Raw genomic sequence first — 27431 nt, 5'->3', positions numbered from 1 at the left:
CAGAATGCCTCGGTGTCAGCTTTACTATAGTTACACAGAATGCCTCAGTGACGGTGTTACTATAGTAACACACAGAATGCCTCGGTGTCGGCTTTACTATAGTTACACAGAATGCCTCAGTGACGGCGTTACTATAGTAACACACAGAATGCCTCGGTGACGGCGTTACTATAGTAACACAGAATGCCTCAGTGACGGCGTTACTATAGTAACACACAGAATGCCTCTGTGACGGCGTTACTATAGTAACACAGAATGCCTCGGTGACGGCGTTACTATAGTAACACAGAATGCCTCGGTGACGGCATTACTATAGTAAAACAGAATGCCTCGGTGACGGCGTTACTATAGTAACACAGAATGCCTCGGTGACGGCATTACTATAGTAAAACAGAATGCCTCGGTGACGGCGTTACTATAGTAACACACAGAATGCCTCGGTGACGGCGTTACTATAGTAACACAGAATGCCTCAGTGACGGAGTTACTATAGTAACACACAGAATGCCTCGGTGACGGCGTTACTATTGTAACACAGAATGCCTCGGTGACGGCGTTACTATAGTAACACAGAATGCTTCGGTGACGGCGCTATAGTAACACAGAATGCCTCGGTAACGGATTTACTATAGTAACACACAGAATGCCTCGGTGACAGCGTTATTATAGTAACACACAGAATGCCTCGGTGACGGCATTACTATAGTAACACACAGAATGCCTCGGTGTCGGCTTTACTATAGTAACACACAGAATGCCTCGGTGACGGCGTTACTATAGTAACACACAGAATGCCTCGGTGACGGTATTACTATAGTTACACAGAATGCCTCGGTGACGGCGTTACTATAGTAACACACAGAATGCCTCGGTGACGGCATTACTATAGTAACACACAGAATGCCTCGGTGACAGCGTTACTATAGTAACACACAGAATGCCTCGGTGACGGCGTTACTATAGTAACACAGAATGCCTCGGTGACGGCGTTACTATAGTAACACACAGAATGCCTCGGTGACGGCATTACTATAGTAACACAGAATGCCTCGGTGACGGCGCTATAGTAACACAGAATGCTTCGGTGACGGCGTTACTATAGCAACACAGAATGCCTCGGTGATGGCGTTACTATAGTAACACACAGAATGCCTCGGTGACGGCATTACTATAGTAACACAGAATGCCTCGGTGACGGCGTTACTATAGTAACACAGAATGCCTCGGTGACGGCGTTACTATAGTAACACAGAATGCCTCGGTGACGGCGCTACTATAGTAACACAGAATGCCTCGGTAAAAGCGTTACTATAGTAACACAGAAAATGACCTTTCTTGTGCCGGGATTCACTACCTCCTATGTGGAATATCGTACACGTGCAGCTGACATTGAAGTCCATGGCAACTGATGCGAGATTGCAGTACAACGCCTGTATCGAAGGTTAGTGAATATCCCCTTTAGAAGCAGAATTCTAAGTAAATCAGAGGCTAGTAATAAGTCTGATTACTTTTCTGTTCTTTCGTGCTGATGAAAGAACAGAAAAGTAATTAGACCTTAATGTGTTGCTAAGAAAAATAAACAATAAAGCGTGCACAGTAGTTTGTACAAAGACAAATATGTATCTGTGAATAGATGCGTACACACAGTCATGCACAAGATTACCAGATATTATATAACCTTAGAAGACAAATGTTGCACTTTGTGTTATACTCTGTGGGTTATAAGGAAATGCACAAATATAGTTGCTAAATACGTTTTATGCAGACTTTAGGGAAAATGCAGTTTGCAGATTGTTTTGAGTGTTTGTCTTCAGCCCACAGACAATCAATCACAGGAGACGCTGTGTGAGCTCCGATGTCCATCACAATGATTTTCTTTGGGCGTGTAAGGAGTTTGGGTTAAGGCATTTCAGCTACTTTTTGTTCCCTTTTTTCCTAGATTACTGCGTAAAATAGAGAAAAAGTGCCCCCAACTGGAGCTTAATCAGACACCAGCTTGCTATCCATACTGTAACCAGTGGAGCTGGAGTACCAGCTATATTCTTTGGAACTCTTCACCAAGTTCCCTGCACACTACAACCCCTCATGGAGACTGACATCACTAGTAGATTGTATATTGTTGCTTTTTGTGACTCTTACCTGAGGTGACAGAGGGTATTTTGTAGCTGGAAGTGATGCGGTAATATGGTGGATTGTCCATGTGAGTCACTCCAGAGCTCACTGGGTCTGTAAGCTGCAGTTCACTCACTAGTTCTTCAAGTAACTGCATGGTCTTATCTCTGCCGAGATAAACAATGACCTTCTTGACCTGAATAAAATAAAAGTAATAAAAGTATAACTACTAGCACACAGATCCGAATGTGTCTTTCTGCAAGCGCTCACTAGCAGGGCCCTTATTACTTCTTGTATCTATTTGTGCTCGTTTGTTCTTATTTTGTATGTCACTCTGTGTATATAATTTATATCATTCGGTTTCCCCCCATTGTATTGCTCTGCAGAATATGTTGGCGCTTTCTAAGTAAACAATAATGATAAAGTATCAGAAAAAGATGCCTTGAAAACTCATGTACAGGAGCGGAGGGGGGACTTTGAGGCTGCTATTTGCGTCTTGATGTTGACTTTCATTACTGTCACCTGTAAGGGAGCTGCAATTGTTTTCTACACCTGTAAGGCCATAATTATACCAGATGCGGCTGAGTGGCAGCGTGATCCGGTGATGTCATCCTCACGCTGCCTCCCAGCAGCATGTTAATTACACCAGGGCTTCCGGAGAGGCGGTAGGAAGGCGTTGTGGGTAGGCGTGGCCGTGAGCGGTTCGCCCCCATTGACTGGAACCGCTCACATGATGCGGCCGTCGCCACCACAAAACAAATTCTTAAATCGCTCCAGGAGACTGCCGCCCTGCAGCTCTACGCGCCGTGCAAGCCGCAACAGGTATGTGCGCTCCTATTGGTTTTTTTACATTTAGTTTTCAGGCGCACGGTGTCGCGCGCATTTATTTGTATAATCACGGCTGAGAGGTGCAGGTCACCACCATCAGACAGGGGAGCGCAAACTTTTCGAGCTGCGCCCCCTGCCTGCTCCCTTTCGCTTTCGCGCCCCCCCCCCCACCTCGCACGGCGCAGGATCATGTGACCCCGTTACCATGGAGACGCCGTGTGACATCACTCTGCGGCGTCAAATGACACGTCATACCAACGCGTCTGAACCCCAGTAAGTTTGTTGCAGAGGCCTCACGCGATCACCCGGCATTTAATTTTAATGCCTCGGGGAAAAGCGCGGGGCATCTGCACGCGCCCGCCCAAAAAAATCCTGTGTCCCCCACTTTGCTCACCGCTGATCTAAGACCAGCCAGGGTTTACTCAACACAAATGAAAAAGGATGGATAAAAGATGCAAACTTTCATTCAGGTATTACTGCCTTTCCTGTATCCACATCCCAAATCTTTCACAAACATGAACGGCACCAAGTAAACGCCAAGCCTATTTTATACATCAAAGCCCAGACACATGTAATGCTCGATACACAGGGCATGCACTTTTGTTGATGCATGCGGTAAGCATTGCTTTCATGACATGCGGAAATGGCGTCGGTCAAGGGACACCTTCCAATTGGGGAGTGGGTTATTTAGATTACTAATTAAATAGGATTTCCTCAGGTTTATATTTGTATGGCATTTTTCTTAAGCAGAGGTTATCCCAGTACGAGAACGTGAGTTTGATTTTGATACTCATTATTGGTGAGTGGCCTCATTTTACACATCTGACTGTTATATTTTACAGGGACATTATCTGGTTGTGCTCGTCCTTAATTTGTGGCTCATCAGCGTGTGCATGAATATATATTAGTGTTATTATACGGAGTGCAGTAACCCTTCATTTTGCTTATTATTACTACATTTGGAGTTATTATAAATACTGAATTGCAATACACTAATACCAGCAGTAACTACTTACATAGGGCAACAGGCTGGGCTCACTGTTTACACCGCAAATGCTGATTATAAAGTGCAAAATTATTTTCAAATTCTTCGGCCAGCCGTCAGCAAGTGTAGTCCACACGTTTTCAATTTCAGACCATGCTACCTCATCACCGTACTGAAAAACATCATTCAAGGTTTGAACAGTATTGGTTGAGACACATTTACATGCATATTGTCAGCAGAGAGAATTCACAGACATGGGGGGAAAAAAAGTAAAACTAAATGTGAATAACCTTTTTGGTTACTTCTAAATAAATATGCTCAGCACCTTCAGATGGGCGCTTGATTACAGAAGAAAAGAGGTGATTTGCAAAATCGTCACACTGCTTTATTGCAATATACTGTGTTTAAGTAGTAAAGTCAAGGCACTCACAAACGTCCGAGTAAATACACACGGATACTCGTGTGCATGGTGATACTCGTGGCGGATGGTGAGACTCGGGGGATACTCGCGCTTCCCCGCAGATCGCGGTCCTGGGAGAGTTTGCAACGGGAGGGGGCGTGGTGGGGGATTTGCGGGGGCGTGGCCATGACCTCACATGGCTGGTTCGCCCCCATTGGCTGAACAGCCGGCGGGGGCGTGGCCACGCCTTCAACGCAAGTTCCACACACAAAAAAATTGTATGTGTGAAAACTTGCAGTACAGCAGCGCTGCTGCTAAATGAGTCTTGGTAATGGTGTCCAAAAATGAACTCAACTTAAACCTTAGTAAAGTAGCAAATTAAAAGGAAAAACACACTGCAGAGTGAGTAAATAGAACACTACAGTGAGTGCTACAAGAGCTAGGTGTGGTTTGAAGTGTAAGTCAGTATCCTTGTTCTCCGTTCTAGTAAGTTATAGCCCTGGTTTGTATATATTATATATTACGTTGATCTTTAAAGACAAGTGGCTTACTTGAGATCGGGTGATTGCCAGTATGCAATCACACAAAGCCACTTATCTTTACAGATCAAAGTAATATCGGCTGTCCCTCCGGGTGTTTTACTGAACCAATGAGTCTACTATCCCTGGCACCCCCGTTATACCATGCTGCCGTAGGTTATTAGATTCTCACTACGGTTGCCAGTGGCCCAGACGTGACCCCAGCATTACCGCTCACAAATATCTATCCTGATACAAACCAGGGCTCTAACTTACTAGAACAGAGAACAAGGATATACTGACTTACACTTCACACCGAGCTCTTGTAGCACTCACTGTAGTGTTATGTTTACTCACTCTGCAGTGTGATTTTCCTTTTAATTTGCTACTTCATTAAGGTTTAAGTTGAGTTAATTTTTGGGCACCATAACCAAGACTCACACCTTGTGCCCACTACTAGAGGGGTAGCCAACGCCAGTCCTCAAGGGCCACCAACAGGTCAGGTTTGAAGGATATCCCTAATTCAGCACAGGTGGCTCAGTCATTGATTGAGTCACCTGTACTGAAGCAGGGATATCCTGAAAACCTGACCTATTGGTGGCCCTTGAGGACTGGAGTTGGCCACTCCTACACTATAGATAAGATTAAAAACGTACTCGCTATAACAATTCTAATGCTTAAACTTTACAAACATACTGTAAAAACAATGTTGGTCTAACCTTAGCCGTCATGTACATCAAATTGTTTAAGACCATAGCAGTTGCTTGAGGCGATCCCCAGCCTTCTCCTCTCAACCAACGCCTGCTATTAACCATCATTTCCCGGTCTTTCAATGCTTCCTCCTCTTCATCCTCATGTCTCCGAGCTGTAGGCAAAGGTTTCAAATCTACCAACTCTATGTTGTTCATCCAAGGTAGTAAATAGTGCAACATCACCTGTCGCCCAGCAGGGTGCGCTGTTTGTATTCGCTGGCTGATCTCTTTCAAAGGTAAATTGTAATACAGGAACAGTGTGAATAAGGGGAAGACATGAAAACGAACAAAGAACGGTATACAAAATGCAGAATGTCTGCTGCTCATTCATATACCACAAAGTTTTTATTCCCCTTTGCATTAGTGAACAAAAGTCGGGCATAAGGTAAAGACTCCATGGGCTTTATTGTATGCTCCTATACTGGATCACTTGCTATGGAGCATTGACACGGTAATAAAACTGCAGTTTCAGATTTCCATTAATATACTGTAAATATGATCATCCCCTCCATCCATTAACTCGTACTCTACCCAAACCCCATAACCCCTCATCTACTGCTTCCAAGTCTTTCCCTAGGTTGCCCCCCACTTTGTAAATCCCTAAAATGCAACACCTTACATTGCTCCACTCTCCACACACTTACAGGTTCCCTAAAAAACATATTTTAAGGAAGCTCATCTAATATCTGGATATCCTTAAATCTCGCCCTCTGACCTCCAGCATAGCACAGATATTACCAATGCTGAGCAAACCATCAAGGTTTATGCTGAGCAAGCACAGGGCCTCAACCTTTTTTGCCTTTTAGATTGTAATCTCTTTCGAGCAGAGATATCTCTGCAATCCGTACCAATAAATGTTAATGTAACTAATATGTTTTGTACAGCATCAGACATTGTGAACATGCGCACTGCATATGGCCTAGATGAGCACAAAATTACAACCAAATGATCACGATTCCAACCTTAAACCCGGCCAGTGTTGGAAGGAAAGTGCATTGCAGCCTTGGCAGCACTGAAGGAATGATTACAAAATGCTAAATAATTCAATATAGTTCATACGAATAGCAAAAAAACTAAGAACGTACATAAAAAGCAAAGTTATATAGTACCTGAGAAAATAGCCAGGGTTAGCTCTGGGTAAGTCCTTGCCAGTTCTTCAGAAAGCTGATAGTAGGACACAGAGTACAAGTGTGGCAGCGGGGACGGATGGCTCAGTATACCATCAGTTCTGTGTACCTCCAATTTGTGAGCATATCGAAACATCTTCGGTTCCAGGATCTGCCAGGATGCAATGGGAAGAGATATCCCAATAAGATGCAGAAGGCAGCGGGGCAGTCGGCTTAAGGTTGAAGATTTATTTTAGCATAGTTACATGGATGAAAGTAACTACTAAAATAAACAACCTTTTTGCAAAATCGTGCCTTCTTCGTTTTCCTGATCTTATACTTGGGACCCCACACTAGAAGCTTCCCGGAAAGCATTTGGAGCACCAACGGAACTCGTTAAAGTATCGTGAGTAGTCTAGAGCAGGGGTGTGCAAACTTTTTAGCCTACGCCCCCCTGCCTGCTCTCCCCCACTCCCTTACCTTGTCACCAGAAGCCTCCGGGAGATCAGGGAACTTACATTGGTCCTGCGCGCGATCCCCTGCACGCGATCCCCCAGCATTTAATTTCAATTCTTTGGGGAAGAATTTAGCCTACGCCCCCCTGCCTGCGCCCACCCCCCCTGAGAATCTCACCCCCTCCCCAGTTTGCGCATCCCTGACAGAGTGCATGCTCTACCCACCCAGTCCTGTCAAATCACCTACTGAGAATGATTGCCAGATTAATAATATTTAGTGCAGTAATATCTTTAAGGACTAACCAGGGCATATTTATTACCATATGTTCCCTTGCTACTAAGATAGAAAGTCCTTCAAAATGTAATTTAGGGTAGCCACTGTCAGTACCAGACTTATTTCAAATTTAGCAAATTATACAAAAAGCTAAACACTTTTTTTACATTATTTATACAGCGGGTGACTCAGAAAATGAACGCAGCCTGTTTTAAATAGAAACCAGTTAAACCACCTTTCTTTTTTTGTAAAGCCGCTTTTGAGACCTCACCCAGCTTTTCTTCTAGGAGTTTGTACATGAGCTTTCAAGAGTTGACTAGTGTCAAAACTCCATATACAACCACATCAACAAGCCATTCTTAATTTAGTATATTAAAGAGGAAATCTTCGCTGCTCAATTCAAAATGACATTACTCGAGTTAAAGCGCTTTGCTTGCTCACTGAACTGTCAAACAATGCTTCTGACTTTTCAATACAAGAATACACCATGTTTACGAACCTGCAGTAATTGCATAGCAACTTCATAGATATCCCTGGCAGAATCAGCTGCCTTGAACAGGATCAGATTAAGAAGGGTCACTGTGTCACACTGGTAATCCCTATGAGGGGAGGACAGATATTTTACAAAATCATCATAGCAATAACAAAAACATTGATTTGTTCTGTAAATACAGCAAAGCCATCACTGGGATATAGCCACCGTAATACTGTTGATACCTGTTTTGGAAAACACTGGCTATAGCTTTGAAGCAGCCAGATGCCACCCGTTTGGAGCCTGTGTAGCACCGATCCACAGCCCAGTACATCAGGTTACTCTGATCTGGGTTCAGCTCAAGCAGAAGCATTACTGCTTCACATCCCAACTGATGAACCTATCAAACAGACAAATAATGTGTGTTATTAGAAATCAATACACAAAGATTTACATTGTTCCCCAGTAACTCCGCTACTGGTGTTGAAGTGACAGTGGCTGCTATAGAATTTCATGTAATCAAATAGATGTAAACGATGTTTACCGACTTATTAAAATTCATATTTAATTACATACGAAGGAAAAAGTACAGATACAATTCTCATGGAAAATAACTCAAACTGCTATGATGATCTGAACAACCAACGTTTGGGGCCATTTTTAACGTTCACAGTCATTTGATCCAATTTGAGTTCACTCCCTGAATATAAATGACGCCAACCTTACACGGGGACAGTAAGATGCAGCCGTTTGCTGTCAGAGCTGCAGCCTTCAGAATTCTTTGGCAAAGTCCACAATCCACAGATAAAACAATGCATAAAGCAATTTCATACGTCAGTCTTTCTTTCCATTATTAGTAACCATTTCTGATCTCTAAACTTAACCATGCGGCTTACACACTGCAAAGTGTTATTCGTTCATATTTCTCAGTTCAAAAGAGTTGTTCTTCAGTTACAGGTTAGCCACAAAAATCATAACACGTACCAAGACAAACCGCAAAAGGTAGATCCTATGTTCCGAACGACTATATTCTCTATAAATCTACTGCATCTCGCACGAGTCATTTCACATGCTTATCTCTTTCATTCTCAAAAGGAGGAACCTTTAGACTTCTACATTTTAAAAGCACTTATAGCATGTCAATTAGCTGAAGGGGTGAGAGTGGATTGAGGGGAGTTCAGACCAGTGTGTGTGCCGCACTCCCAATAATAACGGCACAAACCTGGATTTCGGTTTTCGGGGACTCTGGATATATTTTTGGGGGAGGATGATGACTGGATGTATGCAATATGTAACTAAGAAATATCAAAGAGTTGATGGCTGACTTCCAGGTTGTATGCACCATGTTAAATAGTATTAAGAAATAAGAAATGGTTAATCAGACTTGATAAGAGGCCTTTATGCATCACTGAATGGAAAAGAAACCAGATGTGTTCTGGGATGGTTTTCTGCTGTTTCAACAACTGGTCCGCCATATTAGTACCTTTTTGTCCTGGGAATCCAGAATGTTATCCAGCCATTTATATAAGTATCCATCAGATGAAAGACCGACATTATCGGCAACAGGACCACAACACAGTACAGCAGACATTGCCTACAAAAGGAAGATGTAACAAAAATGAATGTCATGCTTGTGAGCTCCAGCACACAGACTACGGGTATCTCTATATTTTAAGAGCTCCTATTAGAATTCCACGGGCATATTAGAAACATTTTAAAGAAAGGTGCAATCTGAAAATAAATGTTTTTGGATAAAAATTGGCAGTACTTCCTCTCTTATAATTATTTACTCTCAAATCCTTTAGTTTTATATTCTGGAGAAAAATGAATGAAACAAACAAAAAAAAGTGTGTGTGCCGAGCACGCGCATTTTAAGTGAAACTTTGTCTTTTGTCACTGTTTTGTCACAGAAATTGTATTTGTGATGGTGATGTTTTTAATTAAAACTCAAAACACAATTTCAGTGCCAAAATGCAAAGAAGTTTGACTTAGAACGCGTGTTTTAGCTATTTGCACTTCTATATTTATAGTAACTGTGAATCTGTGTGTGTGTCTGTGTGTGTGTCTGTGTCTGCCAGTCAGTGTGTGTGTGTGTCTGTCGGTCAGTGTGTGTGTGTGTCTGCCAGTCAGTGTGTGTGTGTGTGTCTGCCGGTCAGTGTGTGTGTGTGTGTGTGTGTCTGCCAATCAGTGTGTGTGTGTGTCTGCCGGTCAGTGTGTGTGTGTGTGTCTGCCGGTCAGTGTGTGTGTGTGTCTGCCGGTCAGTGTGTGTGTGTGTCTGCCGGTCAGTGTGTGTGTGTGTGTGTCTGCCGGTCAGTGTGTGTGTGTGTCTGCCGGTCAGTGTGTGTGTGTGTGTCTGCCGGTCAGTGTGTGTGTGTGTGTCTACCGGTCAGTGTGTGTGTGTGTCTGCCAGTCAGTGTGTGTGTGTCTGCCAGTCAGTGTGTGTGTGTCTGCCAGTCAGTGTGTGTGTGTCTGCCAGTCAGTGTGTGTGTGTCTGCCAGTCAGTGTGTGTGTGTCTGCCAGTCAGTCAGTGTGTGTGTCTGCCAGTCAGTGTGTGTGTGTGTCTGCCAGTCAGTGTGTGTGTGTGTCTGCCAGTCAGTGTGTGTGTGTGTGTCTGCCAGTCAGTGTGTGTGTGTGTCTGCCAGTCAGTTTGTGTGTGTCTGCCAGTCAGTGTGTGTGTGTGTCTGCCAGTCAGTGTGTGTGTGTGTCTGCCAGTCAGTGTGTGTGTGTGTCTGCCAGTCAGTGTGTGTGTGTCTGCCAGTCAGTGTGTGTGTCTGCCAGTCAGTGTGTGTGTGTCTGCCAGTCAGTGTGTGTGTGTCTGCCAGTCAGTGTGTGTGTGTGTCTGCCAGTCAGTGTGTGTGTGTGTCTGCCAGTCAGTGTGTGTGTGTGTCTGCCAGTCAGTGTGTGTGTGTGTCTGCCAGTCAGTTTGTGTGTGTCTGCCAGTCAGTGTGTGTGTGTGTCTGCCAGTCAGTTTGTGTGTGTCTGCCAGTCAGTGTGTGTGTGTGTCTGCCAGTCAGTGTGTGTGTGTGTCTGCCAGTCAGTGTGTGTGTGTGTCTGCCAGTCAGTGTGTGTGTGTCTGCCAGTCAGTGTGTGTGTGTCTGCCAGTCAGTGTGTGTGTGTCTGCCAGTCAGTGTGTGTGTGTCTGCCAGTCAGTGTGTGTGTCTGCCAGTCAGTGTGTGTGTGTGTCTGCCAGTCAGTGTGTGTGTGTGTCTGCCAGTCAGTGTGTGTGTGTGTCTGCCAGTCAGTTTGTGTGTGTCTGCCAGTCAGTGTGTGTGTGTGTGTCTGCCAGTCAGTGTGTGTGTGTGTCTGCCAGTCAGTGTGTGTGTGTCTGCCAGTCAGTGTGTGTGTGTGTCTGCCAGTCAGTGTGTGTGTGTGTCTGCCAGTCAGTGTGTGTGTGTGTCTGCCAGTCAGTGTGTGTGGGTGTGTCAGTCAGTATGTGTGGCCGACGTCACTGATGGCCTCTTCTGCCAGCAGTGACGTCACATCCGTCATGGAATTTTGTTACAACACAAGGGATTTTTCCTATCAACACTTTGAAGGTGCCAGCAAAGAAGTTTCACCTCAAAAAATACTGTCAGCAGTGAAGAGGTTAACAGGCTTGCATGTTATATATATAAAAAAAGAGAGAGAAAAAAAAAAAAAAAAAAAGAAGGTGTGTTCCCGGAGTCTTGGTGTGGCCCCACTCCGCGGTGCAGCCGCGGCACGGCATTTAATGCAGGAATCCTGCTTTTCCTTGTTTTTACGGGGGTACGTATCTCAGGAAACTGTGGGCCCGGAGCTGAAATTAACACCGTTCAGCTCCGGAGACCACATGCTTCAATCCTATTTTTTAACAAAAACAGCAGGATTGCTGCTTTAAGGATGTAAAAATGTCGCTGCTGAGGCTTTTCTTCAGACAAAGCGCAGCTCCGGGGATTCGTGCCAAAAGCGACACGTAGCGAGAAATCCTCCAGCACACAGATGTAGCAAATGTTATTGCAACCCGTGGCACTCTCCCACGGATGAAATCACGAGATAGCCCCGCCCCCTCTCGCTCGCGGCAGATTCACAACAATGGCTGTTTCTCCGCTAAGTGCGTTGGGTATGTCCCGCTGCAGCGCGCCATGGGCTGCAATAACGTTGGTTACATCTGTACCTCCTGCTAACATTATGAAGATGAAAATGAGTGCATGTGATGGGCAGGTTTTCCAAAGAATACGGATAATTAGCATGGCTGGAGAACAGCAAGCAGCATCGGTGCTGCCTATCATGGTTATAACCTGTATTGACTGAAAAATGGATGTGTCCTCAGTCGCAAGCGCGTCACCCCTAACTGCTGGCAAAGTCTGCAGTGTCGGAGAGCAATATGGGAGTGAATGAGACGGAGGCATAAGAGGGGAGAAAAAAACAAATACATCTTTAACTGAGGAATGAGGAAGACTCCAAAAATTGAGGGGGAACCCCCCCCCCCCGACAAATTTAAAAATAATGAAGCCTACCATCACTGAATTACAAAAACGATTTAAAACTTTTTCAAAAGTGTAATTACGGTATGAATTCTGACAAACAGATCTAATAATTAAGCTCTGAGATGTAAAAATAAACTAGTCGTCTATTAAATCCCCCTTTTAAAAGCCATTAATACAGTACCTTTAATGCACAGTACTGATGTCGGTTTATCTGCATGTTCCTATCACTGTATCTGTCCAAAGGAGTGAACATGATGCTGAACGGCCCGGCCCAATGGCTGAACAACATGAAGAGACTGTGACGTAAGCTCTGCTGAGGAAAGATGCTTCTTCTCTGGTGCACTGCAAACAACGTGACATACTGTGAACACCAGGCTCTTTAATGCAACTACCGTTACATCACAAACAAACACAACTTGTATTATTCATCTCGCACTGCATGACAAAAATAAATAAATAAATGAGCACTTTACATGCACATGGAAACTCTGCCATACAGAAACCACGAGACCAGTCAGGAAACACCAGGCAGGCAATGGTGGCTTCATTAGATTACTTTTTTCATTAGCTCATTTCGGGGTCAAACAAATGCTTATTGTTGTAATGGAAAACACTACTTATTTCTTACAATAAAAGCCACAGCAGCCACACATGCAGATATTGGGAGAATAGGATTTAGAAGCTAAGACATTTTTATGGAGGTCACCTGTACTGAACTACCATTAATTAGAATGAGATAATAACGCTCTGTTTAGGGAGGTATGGGAAGGAATCAGGGAGATCTCTCATTTCTTTGGATGTGAAATCGGATGGGGAAAGGTTTAGCATTTTTCTAATAAATGCCAGGGGATCTCCATCATAGGAGCACACGGCCAGTTTGGTGCATAGCGGACACATTGAAACAGCAGAGGGAACATCTACATCAGGAGTGGCCAACTACAGTCCTCAAGGGCCACCAACAGGCAGGTTTCCAGGATATCCCTGCAGGTGGGTCAATCAGTGGCACAGTCTTCAACGCTGAAGCAGGGATATCCTGGAAACCTCACCTGACCTGGTGGTCCTTGAGGACTGGAGTTGCCCACCACTGGTATATATTCTTAAAACAGAAGGAGTCACTCAAGCTACTGCATTTGAAGACAGAAAAATCAGACTTTCCCTTGTCAATTTGGCAAGCACAGGTTACGGTGGATCAAATATTGTAATGAACACAGAGAACTTGAATGAAACTAGAAATACCAGTGAGATAATACCTGGAACATTTTGAATGATATTTGCCACTAAGGCACTAAAATGGCATCGGATATCCTTCAATGTGTCAGAGTCCTTCTCATTCTCTGCTTCCAGCAACTGCCTGGTTAAATCCACATACTCCAACAGGGTACTGTTCAGGGAATGCGTTTCATTGTCAAGACCACCACTCGCACTTATGAATGAAAGGAGAGAGGGAGAGGGAGGGGGAGAGAGAGGGAGAGAATCACACCATTAGTCATACATGAAACTGCTTACGTATTAGGGAACTGTAAGCGTTGCAATTCTCAGAGAAAGGAGAGAAAATGCATCCATTAAATCAATGCTCATATAGGATGTAACTTTGTTACGTTCTTGCCCCAGCATAACGACATTTTATATGTAAACGTTAACCTTCAAATAAATAAAACCATGACCATCTAAAGTTACTGTTTGCCTGAATGCAACAACAAGGCCGTCATTGCTTTTATTTAAGACAATGTAATGCTGAAGGGTACGAGGACACGTCTTCAGGTTTGCGCTTACTTCTTTTGCTTTCACACATATTTCTTCCTATTTTACTATTCTCTTATCTTGATGTACTGTAGAAGATTACACAATTGAGGAGATATACAACTCTTTGCTGGAAAATGCAGTGTATGGTACAGAAAATTAGGTGAAGGGTGAATTACACAGCATTAAACTATTTATTTTTTTAACACATAACTCAACAACAAGCCAAACAATAAAAACTACAATAGTCATTTACAAAGATGGACAATTAATAATCTACAATCACCAGGCACTGATGGTAGGAACAGCTATGTAGTCTCAACCTAAATATTATTTTCAGATCTCAAGTTAATTCAGCAGGCACTCACTTGCAGGTATATGGGATACGGTTACATATATAGTTACATTCAGTGTAATTAAAGCGTAAGGTGCACTGCCATTCTTTGCTTGTGCTTAAACATGATATATATTCCCTATTTCCCCTACCTGTGACTAATGACACCAGCATCTGCCAGCAGTTCAAATATACGGACCAGTTGTACTCGTAAAATATCTCGACGCCTGCGTCGCTTCATATTCTGCATGGGAAAGAGAAGATAGATGAGGGTTTTTTCCTCCCTGACCCCCACTTTAGCCCAAATTGTTCCTTTTTTTGGGTGTGTGCAAAAAGTTGGTAAAACTTTAAGCAAAGACAAATTAATGACCTCAATAGCTAAACTACAACAAAGATTCCAGCTTTAAATAAGGGAGCCTGGCAGAACAAAAAAGCATTATTCCTATTCCAGAGCGTTTTCTAATAATTCCATAAGCACGCTATAATAACAACATTATTTTATATAGCGCTTTTCTCCCAATAGGACACAAAGCGCGTCACAATGGCAGTATAGTGTGCGGTATGCGGTACGCAGCGCATATGATTTTCACAGACACGGTCCCTGCCCCGTGGAGCTTACAATCTATGTGATTTTGGTGCCTGAGCCCCAGGGAGATAAAGTGACTTGCTCAAGGTCACAAGGACCTGACCTTGGGAATTGAAGCACGTTCCCCGGATTCATAACTCTGTCATTGTTTACAGAGCCAGTGTCTTTACTCACTGAGCCGCGTTAACATGTCAAGCTTGTACAGCTGGGCCGCCTCAACTTCCCAACCAAACGTGTGAATTACTAGTGTAATTGTTACATTAGTCAGAGATAATGGCATGCGGGGCCTCTTCTAATTGTGAACTTCCATATCCTAAACATGATTTATTCTCAAACAGCCTTTTCAGTTTGCAACACCCTTTATGGGACCACACCAAGATATTATCAGGGCCCTTTGTTGTCAGTTTATTTTATGTTACACAGTAATTTATCAGTGTTTATCAGAACGACGACGGGGGAATATTGAGTGCAAAAAGTACTCATTTTTCTAGGTAAATATTTGGGTTTATTTTGATGGACTCTTGAATTCTTTGATGAACATAAAATCCTTATGCTATAAACATTTATATCAAATATTTGGCAAATGTATTTTGTATTGATATATCTAGGCCCATGTATCTGCTTATGTTAGGTGCTGGCAAATGCCTGATACACGGTAGGTGCTTCAGTGTAAATCCTGCGTAGCGATGGCTAATTTATTCATAACATACCACATATCTAATGCAGTGTATTGTATTTTCCTAATCAAATTATCTATTTCTATTTACTTAGATCCAAAATTTGTGCTAAAAAAAAAAAATCGGTTAAAAAAGACAAAGATACGTTTTTGTAAAACCTGGAACTATTTTGGTTAAAATCAACTTAAAACAGAAAATCGGAAGGTCTTGAATATTATACTGTACATAGGCAGTGTTTTACACGATCTTTACAGCATACCTGTACGTTGGTGCATTCACCAGATGTACACAGGAGGCAATAAAAAGGTTATATGCAGGTTATAGTGAAAAGGGGAATCGGGTGTGACTGCCATAAAGATAAATGGACCAACTTCTCCTGCAATGTAGATTGATGACGGTGATACGTGCATACAAGCCAACTGTTGTAAAATACCCAGCCAGCTGAAGCAGATGCTTTATGCCAGACTGCTTCGTGCACGCTACGTCTCCACAATTTACTAGTTCAATTGATCTAGTGAGCTGCCAAGTAACTGCTGTAGCTGCCGCTCCCCGCTTCAAGGGCAAGTTTCAATTGTTTTATAGTGTTATACCCAGTCACGGGAACACCATAGAGGTCGTCTTGCTAAAACGTATCTGAACTTTTTCTTACCGCTTTATATTCAATTTGAGTAAACTGTAAGCCTTTTTTGTTGTTGTTGCACAAAGTCATTTATTTAAAAAGTGTTTCCGTTTATAGCACCTGCCTTTTAAATGTCAAGTTTAAGATACTTTGCCACCTTATTTAAAGCAGCAATACTACATTCCCCCCCCTTTTTTTTGTATTATGTAAAGCATGTGACAATGTATATTTCTAGTCTTACCTAAACAGTTTGGTGCTCCTGTTCTAAACCTGTCAAAATTCTGATTGTGTGAGTCTAACGAAATGGCCGCCTTCTAACTTTGTGCTGCAGTCAGTGCAATGCTGCTGCTGTGTAACATTATATCACCAAGTGTAACACATTATTGTTACAGCTTTCAGAGTAATAGAGACAGTCTGCTGTTTGAAACACAACAGTTCTGTTTGTGATAATTTGTTGCCAAAGTGAAGAGCTCAAAAAGGTGTGCCAGAGCTTGTTCTAAAAGAGTAAGGGGATATGACTTTCTAAATGGTTGCTGTAGCAACCAAAGGATGACCAGTAAATTAAAAAAAAGCATTACAAATGGCAATAGGAGTTTTTAAATAAATGCAGAAAGTATTATCTAATACTACAGAACTGATTATAAAAAAAACATGTCGGATTTTTCATGTTTTGCCGCTTTAAACCACTAAAAACGAAAGAAATTCTTAAATCCAATTCCTTTTACATGTAATTTAAACCATCTTCACTTCGCGTTTTTCAAATCATCCTTTATTATAAATATTATTACCAAGAACGCAGCAAGCAAAGTAGGTTGCAGAGTGCATTGCAGCTATACAACACTGACAAATAATATAATTACCTCTGGCCTTCTTTCAAGTGCTTCCTTAATTATGGGGTGCAACTCTTCTATTAACTCCCTGTATGGAAATTACACATCGCAGAATTAGACGCCTGTGGTTAAAACAGCTGCTCAGACAGCATATGATATGATGTTTACAAAATGTTTACAAGTAGCAATGTCACTTACAATGAAGTGTTATTATGTGAGAGTACTCACAATGTAATGTTTCTTCTGGGGTTTTGAACCGGGTACATCATATATTATACTTTTAGCTTTTCAAATGGAGGTTCAACAACCAAACCTCAACACACACAATCTATACATAATCATATAACTAAAGAAGAATGACTGCAGAAATGTCTATTACAGCATGTAGCATGATGCAGCTACGAGAACGTACAAAATGGTGGGTCAATGTTGTGAGTCACACAATGGTTATTGTATAATAATTCTACAAAACAAAAACTAGAGCATTAAAAAAAAAAAAAAGGAAATGGAATCAGAATGATCGCAACAAAAAGTGTAGACTTATTGTAAAAAAATATGTATCCTTTCGTTTTTGCTTTGCAAAGATCATTTAGATTGGGGGTAGAGGGGCAACTCTAGTCCTCAAGGGCCACCAACAGGTCAGGTTTTACAGATATCCCTGCTTCAGCATAGATGGGTCAATGACTGAGCCACCTGTGCTGAAGCAGGGATATCCTTAAAACCTGACCTGTTGGTGGCCCTTAAGGACTGGAGTTGCCCACCCCTGATTTAGATCATCCTTGAAAACACTTCAGATACAATTAACCTGCGAGACTACTACGGCAGCAACAGTGATATTACTGCCCGAGTCAGTATCAGGGTGCCACGGGACCCTTTCCCCCGAGTCAGTATCAGGGTGCCACGGGACCCTTTCCCCCGAGTCAGTATCAGGGTGCCACGGGACCCTTTCCCCCGAGTCAGTATCAGGGTGCCACGGGACCCTTTCCCCCGAGTCAGTATCAGGGTGCCACAAGACCCTTTCCCCCGAGTCAGTATCAGGGTGCCACGGGACCCTTTCCCCCGAGTCAGTATCAGGGTGCCACGGGACCCTTTCCCCCGAGTCAGTATCAGGGTGCCACGGGACCCTTTCCCCCGAGTCAGTATCAGGGTGCCACGGGACCCTTTCCCCCGAGTCAGTATCAGGGTGCCACGGGACCCTTTCCCCCGAGTAAGTACCAGGGTGCCACGGGACCCTTTCCCCCGAGTCAGTATCAGGGTGCCACGGGACCCTTTCCCCCGAGTCAGTATCAGGGTGCCACGGGACCCTTTCCCCCGAGTCAGTATCAGGGTGCCACGGGACCCTTTCCCCCGAGTCAGTATCAGGGTGCCACGGGACCCTTTCCCCCGAGTCAGTATCAGGGTGCCACGGGACCCTTTCCCCCGAGTCAGTATCAGGGTGCCACGGGACCCTTTCCCCCGAGTCAGTATCAGGGTGCCACGTGACCCTTTCCCCCGAGTCAGTATCAGGGTGCCACAAGACCCTTTCCCCCGAGTCAGTATCAGGGTGCCACGGGACCCTTTCCCCCGAGTCACTATCAGGGTGCCACGGGACCCTTTCCCCCGAGTCAGTATCAGGGTGCCACGGGACCCTTTCCCCCCGAGTCAGTATCAGGGTGCCTTGGGACCCTTTCCCCCGAGTCAGTATCAGGGTGCCACGGGACCCTTTCCCCCGAGTCAGTATCAGGGTGCCACGGGACCCTTTCCCCCGAGTCAGTATCAGGGTGCCACGGGACCCTTTCCCCCGAGTCAGTATCAGGGTGCCACGGGACCCTTTCCCCCGAGTCAGTATCAGGGTGCCACGGGACCCTTTCCCCCGAGTCAGTATCAGGGTGCCACGGGACCCTTTCCCCCAAGTCAGTATCAGGGTGCCACGGGACCCTTTCCCCCGTTCCGTCTCCAACTTCTACGATCAATGAAATCACGTGAAAAACTCCGTGTTTAGAAGATAGTAGCTAACAAAAACCCCTTCAATCTTTATGAGTTGTAGCAATGTTAAGCATATGGTTTCCTTTTTCTATCTATTAGTTGTATTGCAATGTTTGCCACTGAACATCGTCTTATGGAGTCACTACTTCAACATGTTGGTCTCGGCACAATACAAGAATTACCTAAAAGCGCCTGGGTTGGTCCTGCCAAGTCCCAGAACAAGAGATTCGGTGATTTCCATGCTTTCCGAGCGCATCATTGGTACTATGTGCTTAAACAAGGACGAAGGGGATGGATTGCCAATAATCTAAAAGAGAAAATAAACAGATTTCTTAAGTCAGTTCTCACCCAGGATCATGAAAAAGGCGTCATAAAAATAGGTACTGGCCCTACATGAACCTTATTACATAGAGTATAAGGACGACTAATATTCTAAGGCTACAACTGTCCATTCTAGATGTATTTCATACATGTCCTACAAGCTACATCACGCAGGGCCAGAAATAAGGACATTTACCTTTCAATATGTTAGTTTCTTCAAGTCCTCTGTGGCAGTAAATAATAGCAGTAAGTACCCTGCCATAGAGGACATAGAAGATATGCTCTGGTATTCAAGTCCCAGCCTTGTTGAAGAGACACTGAGGGCCTTAAACACAGAACAGTGTTGAAATGATCTTTAATTTCCTTGGGCGTTTAAAAAGTGCTGCCCTTTGGGCAATGAAGCGTTTATGTAACTAATGTTTTTATCTTTGTTTCAGCCATATGTACAGCCAATCTACATGCGAAAAATACAACAAATCATCGCAGAACATACAATATTTTGTACGTTAATTGAAGGCTATTTATGGGCTTCACATAGCTAAATTCAGAGTATACCAACAGTTTGAAAGTTTCAATGATTAGGGCTAAAGTATAAGTATAACAGGGTCTAGAAAGCCACACGAAACAGAAAAGTTGGACAGTCACCTCGCTTCACAATAATCACACTCAGCAAAGGCAATAACCCAGGGCTGGACAACGTAAGGGCTACCAACCCCTCAGGTCAAAAACTGAGCCACTGTTTGAGCCACCTGTGCTGAAGCAGGGATATCCTTAAAACCCGACTTGTTGGTGGCCCTTGAGGACTGGAGATGGCCACCCCTGCAATGACCTACTTGTACAACGTACTTTTGAATCAATGCTATATCCACTGTCGGGAGTAGACGCCTGCGTCTCGGGAGGGGAACATCGCACGGAGCCAGCCGATGCTGAAGAAGTTGTGGACGTTGCTGCACTGCAGCAAAGAATCAAGTAGTTTCTCCAGAGGCCGATGTAGGAATCGCTACCTGTCACTGCAGTCACTTTCTTTGCATTAATGGGGCTACTGCAACAAAAACACAATAATGTTCAAATGAACACAAGCAGGCCACATTATCGCACAGCACAGATTCAACTACACAAATACCCTACAGTTCAGCAACATCCAGAAATATAGAGGTTCTGAGTCAAATCATCCCTATCCTTTCTGAAAATGAACATAACATATTGAATATGGCCACATGGGGAATAGTTGGTGTCTGCAAATTGTGGGTGTCTCCAATTTGCCGACACCAATTATTTCCCCATAAAACCTTTCATCTTCAAACAGAAAACAGCCTTACACTACAGGTTGTGCAATGCACCACTGGATCTGCTGCTGCAGCAAATGCAATCATGCCTAACACACATCTTTAATGTATGCACAAGGGACTTTGAACGCATGTCCTAGAGACTCTCTGCACATATAAATACACTTGGATCCTGATAAGAGGTCAGTGCCGGACTTGCGCATAATCTAACTAAGCTACAGTTTAGGGACCTCACAATACTAGGAGCCTCAAAAATAGAAAAAAAAATAATGCATTTCAAGTTTTAAAATCGGATGATAAATAAAGACGTTCTGGGGAATAGAAGATTCTCTATAAATATGGATATTTCGTTCAAATATGACCTTAAGCATCATGTGCATCGAAAGTGACATCATTTGAAGATATCAACAATGACTTGCTCTCCAAACATCCCGAAAGAAAATCTTTTAATATTAAAGTTAATGTGATGTGCAAACACTGTTCATTTTAGCTTTACACCGTCACCTTTGTATATAACAATGCTAGTTTAATGCTTTCATTCCTTTCAGTTTCATGTTTATATTTTTAATGGTTCCTTCAGTCAGAATACTATATCTATTTCTAATGTTTGGGGCCTCTTAAACTTGACATAGCTAAGGGCCTCGGGCGGTCCAAGTTCAGCCCCGCAAGCTTCACATACATGTAGGTAACAGTAGTTGGCTGCATTAGTGCTCCAGCACTTGAAATCTATTTTACAAGCAGAATTTAAGAAGACCTTACTTGATGTCAACTTGTGGAGATAAAAGTTGGAGGCGGGTGTAAGCAAACACCCAGGCGTAGCTCACGGCGGTAGGGCAGTGTTTTGGCAGATTCTCCTGTTTCAGGAAACTGGAGAGGCTTATTATCCAGGGGTCTTGGCCTTGGGTCACATGAGCAAAGATCCAGATTTGTGATGGACTGACCACATCAAACTGGTGGCTGATTGGGGACGAGCTCCATTCTGCTAGAGTTTGTAAATCTATTGCGCTTGGACAGTACAGCAAAGTAGTCTGCATAAATAAGAAGGGTGAAATTAGGCTATTGTGTCAATAGTTAGACAAGCTTAAAATGTTCACACAATTTTACACAAGGAGAAAAAAAAACTACAGATTTGCGCTGACTGTGGAAGTACATATATGGTTATGTAGATATAGTTTACGGGGGAAATGATATTATTTTAAAGTACCCATACTGTATTCAAACTCTCAGAAGTGGCACATCTTTAATAATTCACAGTGTAATTACCGGATCTGCTCCAGTGAGATGAATAAAACTTTCAAGAATGGAGGGGCTAAGTCTATCCATTACATCTATGGCCAACTCTTCATCACCCTAGAAGAAAAACAATATTATTATTGACAGGCAAGCAGTGATATTCAGCTTCAGGTCAGCGAGCAGATTTCGGGCGAGGTGCCGATATTTTGTTTCAAATTTAAGGAACGGAATAGACACCTCCTCTTTCTCTATTTCCCCCCCACAATGTCATTAACTAGCGTTATGCTAATTGTTTGTAGAACTTGGAAAGCACAGCAATAGAACACAGTTAGGGATGCAGACGTGAGCACGGAATTTTGGGAGAGCGGTGAAAATGGTAAGATTATACACACTACAGTATGTTTGAACATCAATAACTTTTCAGTTTTAATCACAACTGAGTTCATCTCAAATGAGGAGATGGAAGGTAAGGAAGCATTTTATTTAAAAAGTCAACATTAACGATCACCTAGTTTTAATGTGTTGGTTTACATTGGTGCTACGAAGGAATGCTCCTTTAACCAACCTTATATGATAAATGTACCGTTAACTGTAAGCGCTTCTGCTCTTACCTTATATAAAAAGCCACCCTGCGTTCCCCATTATCTTCTAGCATACAGTGCTTCCACTGCAGCCAGGAACTCTGGGTAATGGCAGGCAAATGAGCACACTGTCCCTTTTTCCTTCTTACCCATTTTAACATGGAGCCCTATAAGCGTATAGATGCTGCCGTATTAAAGAGATCTTACCTTGGAAATTTCTAGGACTGTAAACAGGGCCCGTACTTCTCGGAGGACATTGACAGCTAACCTCCTGGTGCCAGGCCGGCTGTTACAGAGAATGACCAGTGCAAACCCTTCCACCACGTGGAACACATTAGAGAAATGGCTCCTTTCCAGAGGAAGAGTATGTGCTGCTCCGTTTGGCACACCTCGCTGCAAAAAGAGATCTATAGTAAATGCATTTTCACCAAACGCAGCAATCGCACACAGCACGTTTCCTCATATATGCAAATGTCTTTTATTATCCATTTCAATAAGATTACTGCTATTAATCGTACGAATGTTAATTACTTCAGTTGAATCATTTTCTGTCCTATGCTCTAGGCTTCATAATTGACTGAACGTAAAATAGAACATAAATGAAAAGTTTAAAAACTAAAAAAAATATGGATTGTACAAATCAACACTACAGTAATTTGTGGGAAACACTATTGCCAGCTCCCCCCACGGCAGCGACGGGGAACACAGTGGCCCCGCCAGAATGTTTATGCCCATTTGTTGGCCCTCCTGAGAAAAAGCTTTGCCACCCCTGTTGTAGAGGATATCCTTTACATTACTTGCAGGTTTATTTAGCAAATATTGTTCCGCAAAATGTAAATATACAGTATGAAGTCTGGACTGCAGGGTGCAAACAGAGACGTGAGCAGAACATGCAGGCGTAATAGAAGCTTTTAGCATAAACCCACAGTCTTTGAAGACTGGAAACGTTTTCTAGCCACTGAGTTACGTCACCCAATAAAAAGTAGGTAATAAAAGCAAAAAAGTCTTTTTCACATAAATCAACATAATGGTACATTGTGTTTGCAACGATTTGATAGTTTGCTCGTTATAAAAGCTTTAAAAGCATGTTTTATGCTACTGCTAAAATCTAAAAAGAAATATATCCATCTCAACCATGTCCACTACCACTGAATGGTACTGAGGGAGTAAGCTACAAGAAGTACATCAGTGCGTGTGTGACTGGGAATGGTTGATAGTCAATAGCATGATGAACCATCCCATTAAAGAGGGAGTCCAAGCGGCACATAAAAAAAAAATAGATTGTACTTTTAATGCATGCAGCCTTTGATACCTTAATTCAAAACTAATTACCTAAACTACCGGTCGATTGTTGCTTATCGATCACAGGAGAACCAATCATGCTTTCAGGGTTCACTAAATGGCTGCATTTCATTTTCAAATCAATCCTGCAATCAGTGTAACTCAGCAGCTACAATGTAGTCTTATATTACTAAGGTAACATTATCTATTGCTACAATATACAGCTCAGACTGCTGGGAATATTGGCAACAAATGATCACAAACAGGAAAGTGTTACAAAGATCTTGCACGGCTGGGGAAGTGTTAAATCTGCTATATAAATCAAAGGATGATCAGGATATTAAAACTCATTAAAAATAGAGCAGGGATGCGCAAAGTTGCTGAGCTGCGGCCCCAGCGCTCGCAAGCCCCCCCTCCGTCCTTGTACCCCCCAAAGGTCATATGACATCACCCCACAGCGTCATTTGACGTATCACATAATCCCACGGCGTAATTTGACGCTGCGGTGCCATGGCAACAATCGTGGAAGAGCTGGCTGAGAGCAGGTAGGAGAAGTTACAGAGGCCTAACACCTCCCCCGGTATTTAATTTAAATGCCTTGGGGAAAGAGCGCGGGGCCACTGTAACCGTCGTGCCCTCCCCTCCCCCCAAAAATATTGTGCCCCCCAGTTTGCACACCCCTGTGCTAGAGGAATCAAAGGCTGCTCATTATATTAAAATTCATAAAAAATGGCATTAAGAGTTGAATTTAAAAAAAATGCAGTAAATATTATCTAATACTATAGAACCGATTTATTAAAAAAAAAACTAACAAAAACAAAAAACGCATGTAGGAAATGGCTTGGTTTGCCATGACTAATGGGGAAAGCTAATGGTTTTTGCTGCGAGAGGGGAGTGCAACATATTGCAATGAATAACCTAACTGAGCAGCAATAGGAGTAAAAACATACAAGGAAATTGTAATATTATGAGTTCAGCTTAAGGAAAGCATAGTATATAATAATTCACAAGCATAATACACACATCTGTCTATTAGTCTTCCACTCTGTCAAATATTCAGCCCGATTCCCCGAATGCTCAAACCCTCCCAGTGCAACCACGTTTGCAGGCACGTTTGTAACTGGTTATCCGTAATTATCACTTAAATGTTTTTTTTTTAACTGTCAAAAGCAACTACAGCATAACCAGTCCACCGTTTAAAAAGGATTATTCTATGTGATGAGAAAAGTAAGTGACCTATTTAATACACACCACCCTTGCACACTTTATATCTTGTAGAATAGGGGTGGCCAACTCCAGTCGTCAAGAGCCAACAACAGGTCAGGTTTTCAGGATATCCCTGCTTCAGCACAGCTGATTGAGCCACCTGTGCTGAAGCAGGAATATCATGAAAACCTTGCCTGTTGGAGGCCCTTGAAGGCTGGAGTTGGCCACCCATGTTGCAGACTATAAATCCACATGAGAAGATGCCAACACATCCGCAAACATGAGTAACCACTCATGCTGATTATTGATCATGGAAATAGTCCCTCATATAACACTGAATTTGTTACAATCCTAAAATGAAATTACAAATACAATATTGGGGAAATCATAAACCAAAGTAGCCTATTAGTTTCAACAAAGTATATCTCTCAGTGAATTGATCTGGCAGAAATACCTGTGCTTCGGCGTTTTTATTGTGCATTTGTGCCGCTTGCTTCCATTGATTGATTAGCTGTACTAGCATCTTCACGGCATTGTCTAAAAGTGTTGGGTGAACATCAGTCACTTCACGCACAATAAAGTAAACAAATCCTGAAAGTACATCCTCCCGCCAATCTGGGAAATCAAGCATTAATGCCTGCAAAGTATTGAACGCCAGCCCACGCAGCTCTTCATCCATGTGAATTGTAAGCCTAGCAAGGGGAAAGAATAAAAGTCTGTCAGCCGCACACTCATCACCAATAAGGTGCGCGCTGGGAGATGGTTAGAGCTGGTGAGTTGTGGGAACCATGTTATATTGACATACAAAGTGCCCCATGGGTAAAAGTCCTAGGTCAAGGGTGGCCAACTCCAGTCCTCCAGGGCCACCAACAGGTCAGGTTGAGAACTGGAGTTGGCCACTCCTGTTCTAGGTCTATTCTTTAACTGGCTGCCCTGAGCTTGGGATATAGGAACATACAATAATAAATATAAAGCTGAACAGAAAAGCACAAGAGAGACACAGATTTAATGACGAGGCAGAGTAGATGTATATGAGGGTAAGACTGCATGTGGATTTCGATGACAGAGCATGTAAGTGTATGATAGCAACAACAGAAATGTTTTGCTTTCTTTTCTCAACCCCTCCTTTTTCTGCAAGATATTGTGCGACATTGATTCCCCCGATAGCACAATACAGTACAGTATATCCCATTATGACGCAGAATGTCACAGAGTTTCCATAGGATTGACTGGCACTGTCGGTTCATACTATACCATTTCCCACCAGAGGGAACAATGGAGCCCACTACATCTGTAGACGACTCTTTTATAAGCATGAGCTACAGAAAGGTATGTGTCACAAGCCCATACACAAAGCAAGAATGCGCACAACATGTCAAGGGATAATTAAATAATCATTTAAGGCAAGAAAAAAGGAAATATAGAAGCCAAGTTTTGTGGTCAGTTTTGGCGGCAATGCTAACTGTAGAGTGAGCAGTAAGCACATTCCCAGGAACCCATTAAGCATGGTGCACGAGTCCCTCCATTGTGAATTATTCTTGGGCCCCTAGTCTATATATTGACAATTCAGGTAACACACCGTTAATAACGTGGTAACTTCAATTAACTGTGGCTTACATCACTTTTAAGCCTATTGAATAAGGCATTCGTGTCTGTACCTATAGTAAAAACATTTAAGGTGAACTGTCAACTAACAATTTTTTCAATGTAGGACTGCCTCACTGTAGTTCATGTTTTATTGTCATTTTCTTAAGCATCGAGTGCCTAAAAGTCAAGGCCTGGAAATGACCAAATACAAACTACTGCCTCTTCTAAGCTACAAACTGCTCTCATTTTAACAGACAAAAATAAAACCATAAGGAAAAAGGAAGGTGTGCACTTCTCTGCTAATGAAGGATGGGATAGAGCGCAAAAAAATGATTAACAATTTACATTTATTGGGCACAGAAGAAGGCAAGAAGAAGCTCCAACGTGTTTCGCACCTATGGGTGCTTTGTAAAAGGCTTGAATTCTTGAAGGTAGCATTATATAAAGTGCAACCCTAATAAAGAGGAAAATGGACTAATGCCAGTTAAAGATTTAATGGATAAAATCTTGGGGAACGATTTCTTACAATCCAAGCCTTTAAAATGGAGACTAAGAAAAGTAGATTGTTCATCTTACTTTTTCCATCGCAATGATAATGGAATGAGATTTATTTCGGCATCATCCTTGTTATATTGACAACTCAAACAGGGAAGAGGTATGTTACATGCAGTCAGAGAAACAAAGGGCAGCATCAGAAAGGAATTAAAGCGTGTGCCTCAATTTCCATTTTCAAGCCAACTTTCAAAATTTATTTTGAAATACTTATATTTGTATGATTTATTTTGAAAGCAGCAGTCACCAAGTCTAATCCCATTGATGATATCACTGTCATCAGTTT

General features: G+C 42.8%; 1 protein-coding gene across 9 annotated transcripts in view; it reads right to left on the bottom strand.

Annotated features, from left to right (window-relative positions):
• Positions 1 to 27431, bottom strand: part of FRYL (FRY like transcription coactivator) — a 297074-nt gene that overhangs the window by 71518 nt on the left and 198125 nt on the right. For all 9 annotated transcript variants that reach the window (XM_075566772.1, XM_075566765.1, XM_075566781.1 and 6 more), the window contains 17 exons: positions 25461 to 25698; positions 22727 to 22912; positions 21969 to 22055; positions 21465 to 21733; positions 20266 to 20461; positions 19281 to 19405; positions 17164 to 17221; positions 14574 to 14665; positions 13598 to 13770; positions 12529 to 12689; positions 9386 to 9496; positions 8148 to 8302; positions 7930 to 8029; positions 6705 to 6873; positions 5563 to 5822; positions 3957 to 4097; positions 2140 to 2308 (listed from right to left, as the gene is read on the bottom strand). In XM_075566772.1, the coding sequence (XP_075422887.1) occupies positions 2140 to 2308; positions 3957 to 4097; positions 5563 to 5822; positions 6705 to 6873; positions 7930 to 8029; positions 8148 to 8302; positions 9386 to 9496; positions 12529 to 12689; positions 13598 to 13770; positions 14574 to 14665; positions 17164 to 17221; positions 19281 to 19405; positions 20266 to 20461; positions 21465 to 21733; positions 21969 to 22055; positions 22727 to 22912; positions 25461 to 25698 (2690 nt within the window). The remainder of the gene's footprint in view (positions 1 to 2139; positions 2309 to 3956; positions 4098 to 5562; positions 5823 to 6704; positions 6874 to 7929; positions 8030 to 8147; positions 8303 to 9385; positions 9497 to 12528; positions 12690 to 13597; positions 13771 to 14573; positions 14666 to 17163; positions 17222 to 19280; positions 19406 to 20265; positions 20462 to 21464; positions 21734 to 21968; positions 22056 to 22726; positions 22913 to 25460; positions 25699 to 27431) is intronic.

This window comes from Ascaphus truei, chromosome 1 (assembly GCF_040206685.1).
Source record: "Ascaphus truei isolate aAscTru1 chromosome 1, aAscTru1.hap1, whole genome shotgun sequence".
NCBI classification, from domain to species: domain Eukaryota; kingdom Metazoa; phylum Chordata; class Amphibia; order Anura; family Ascaphidae; genus Ascaphus; species Ascaphus truei.
This window is presented reverse-complemented; position numbering and strand designations above follow the sequence as displayed.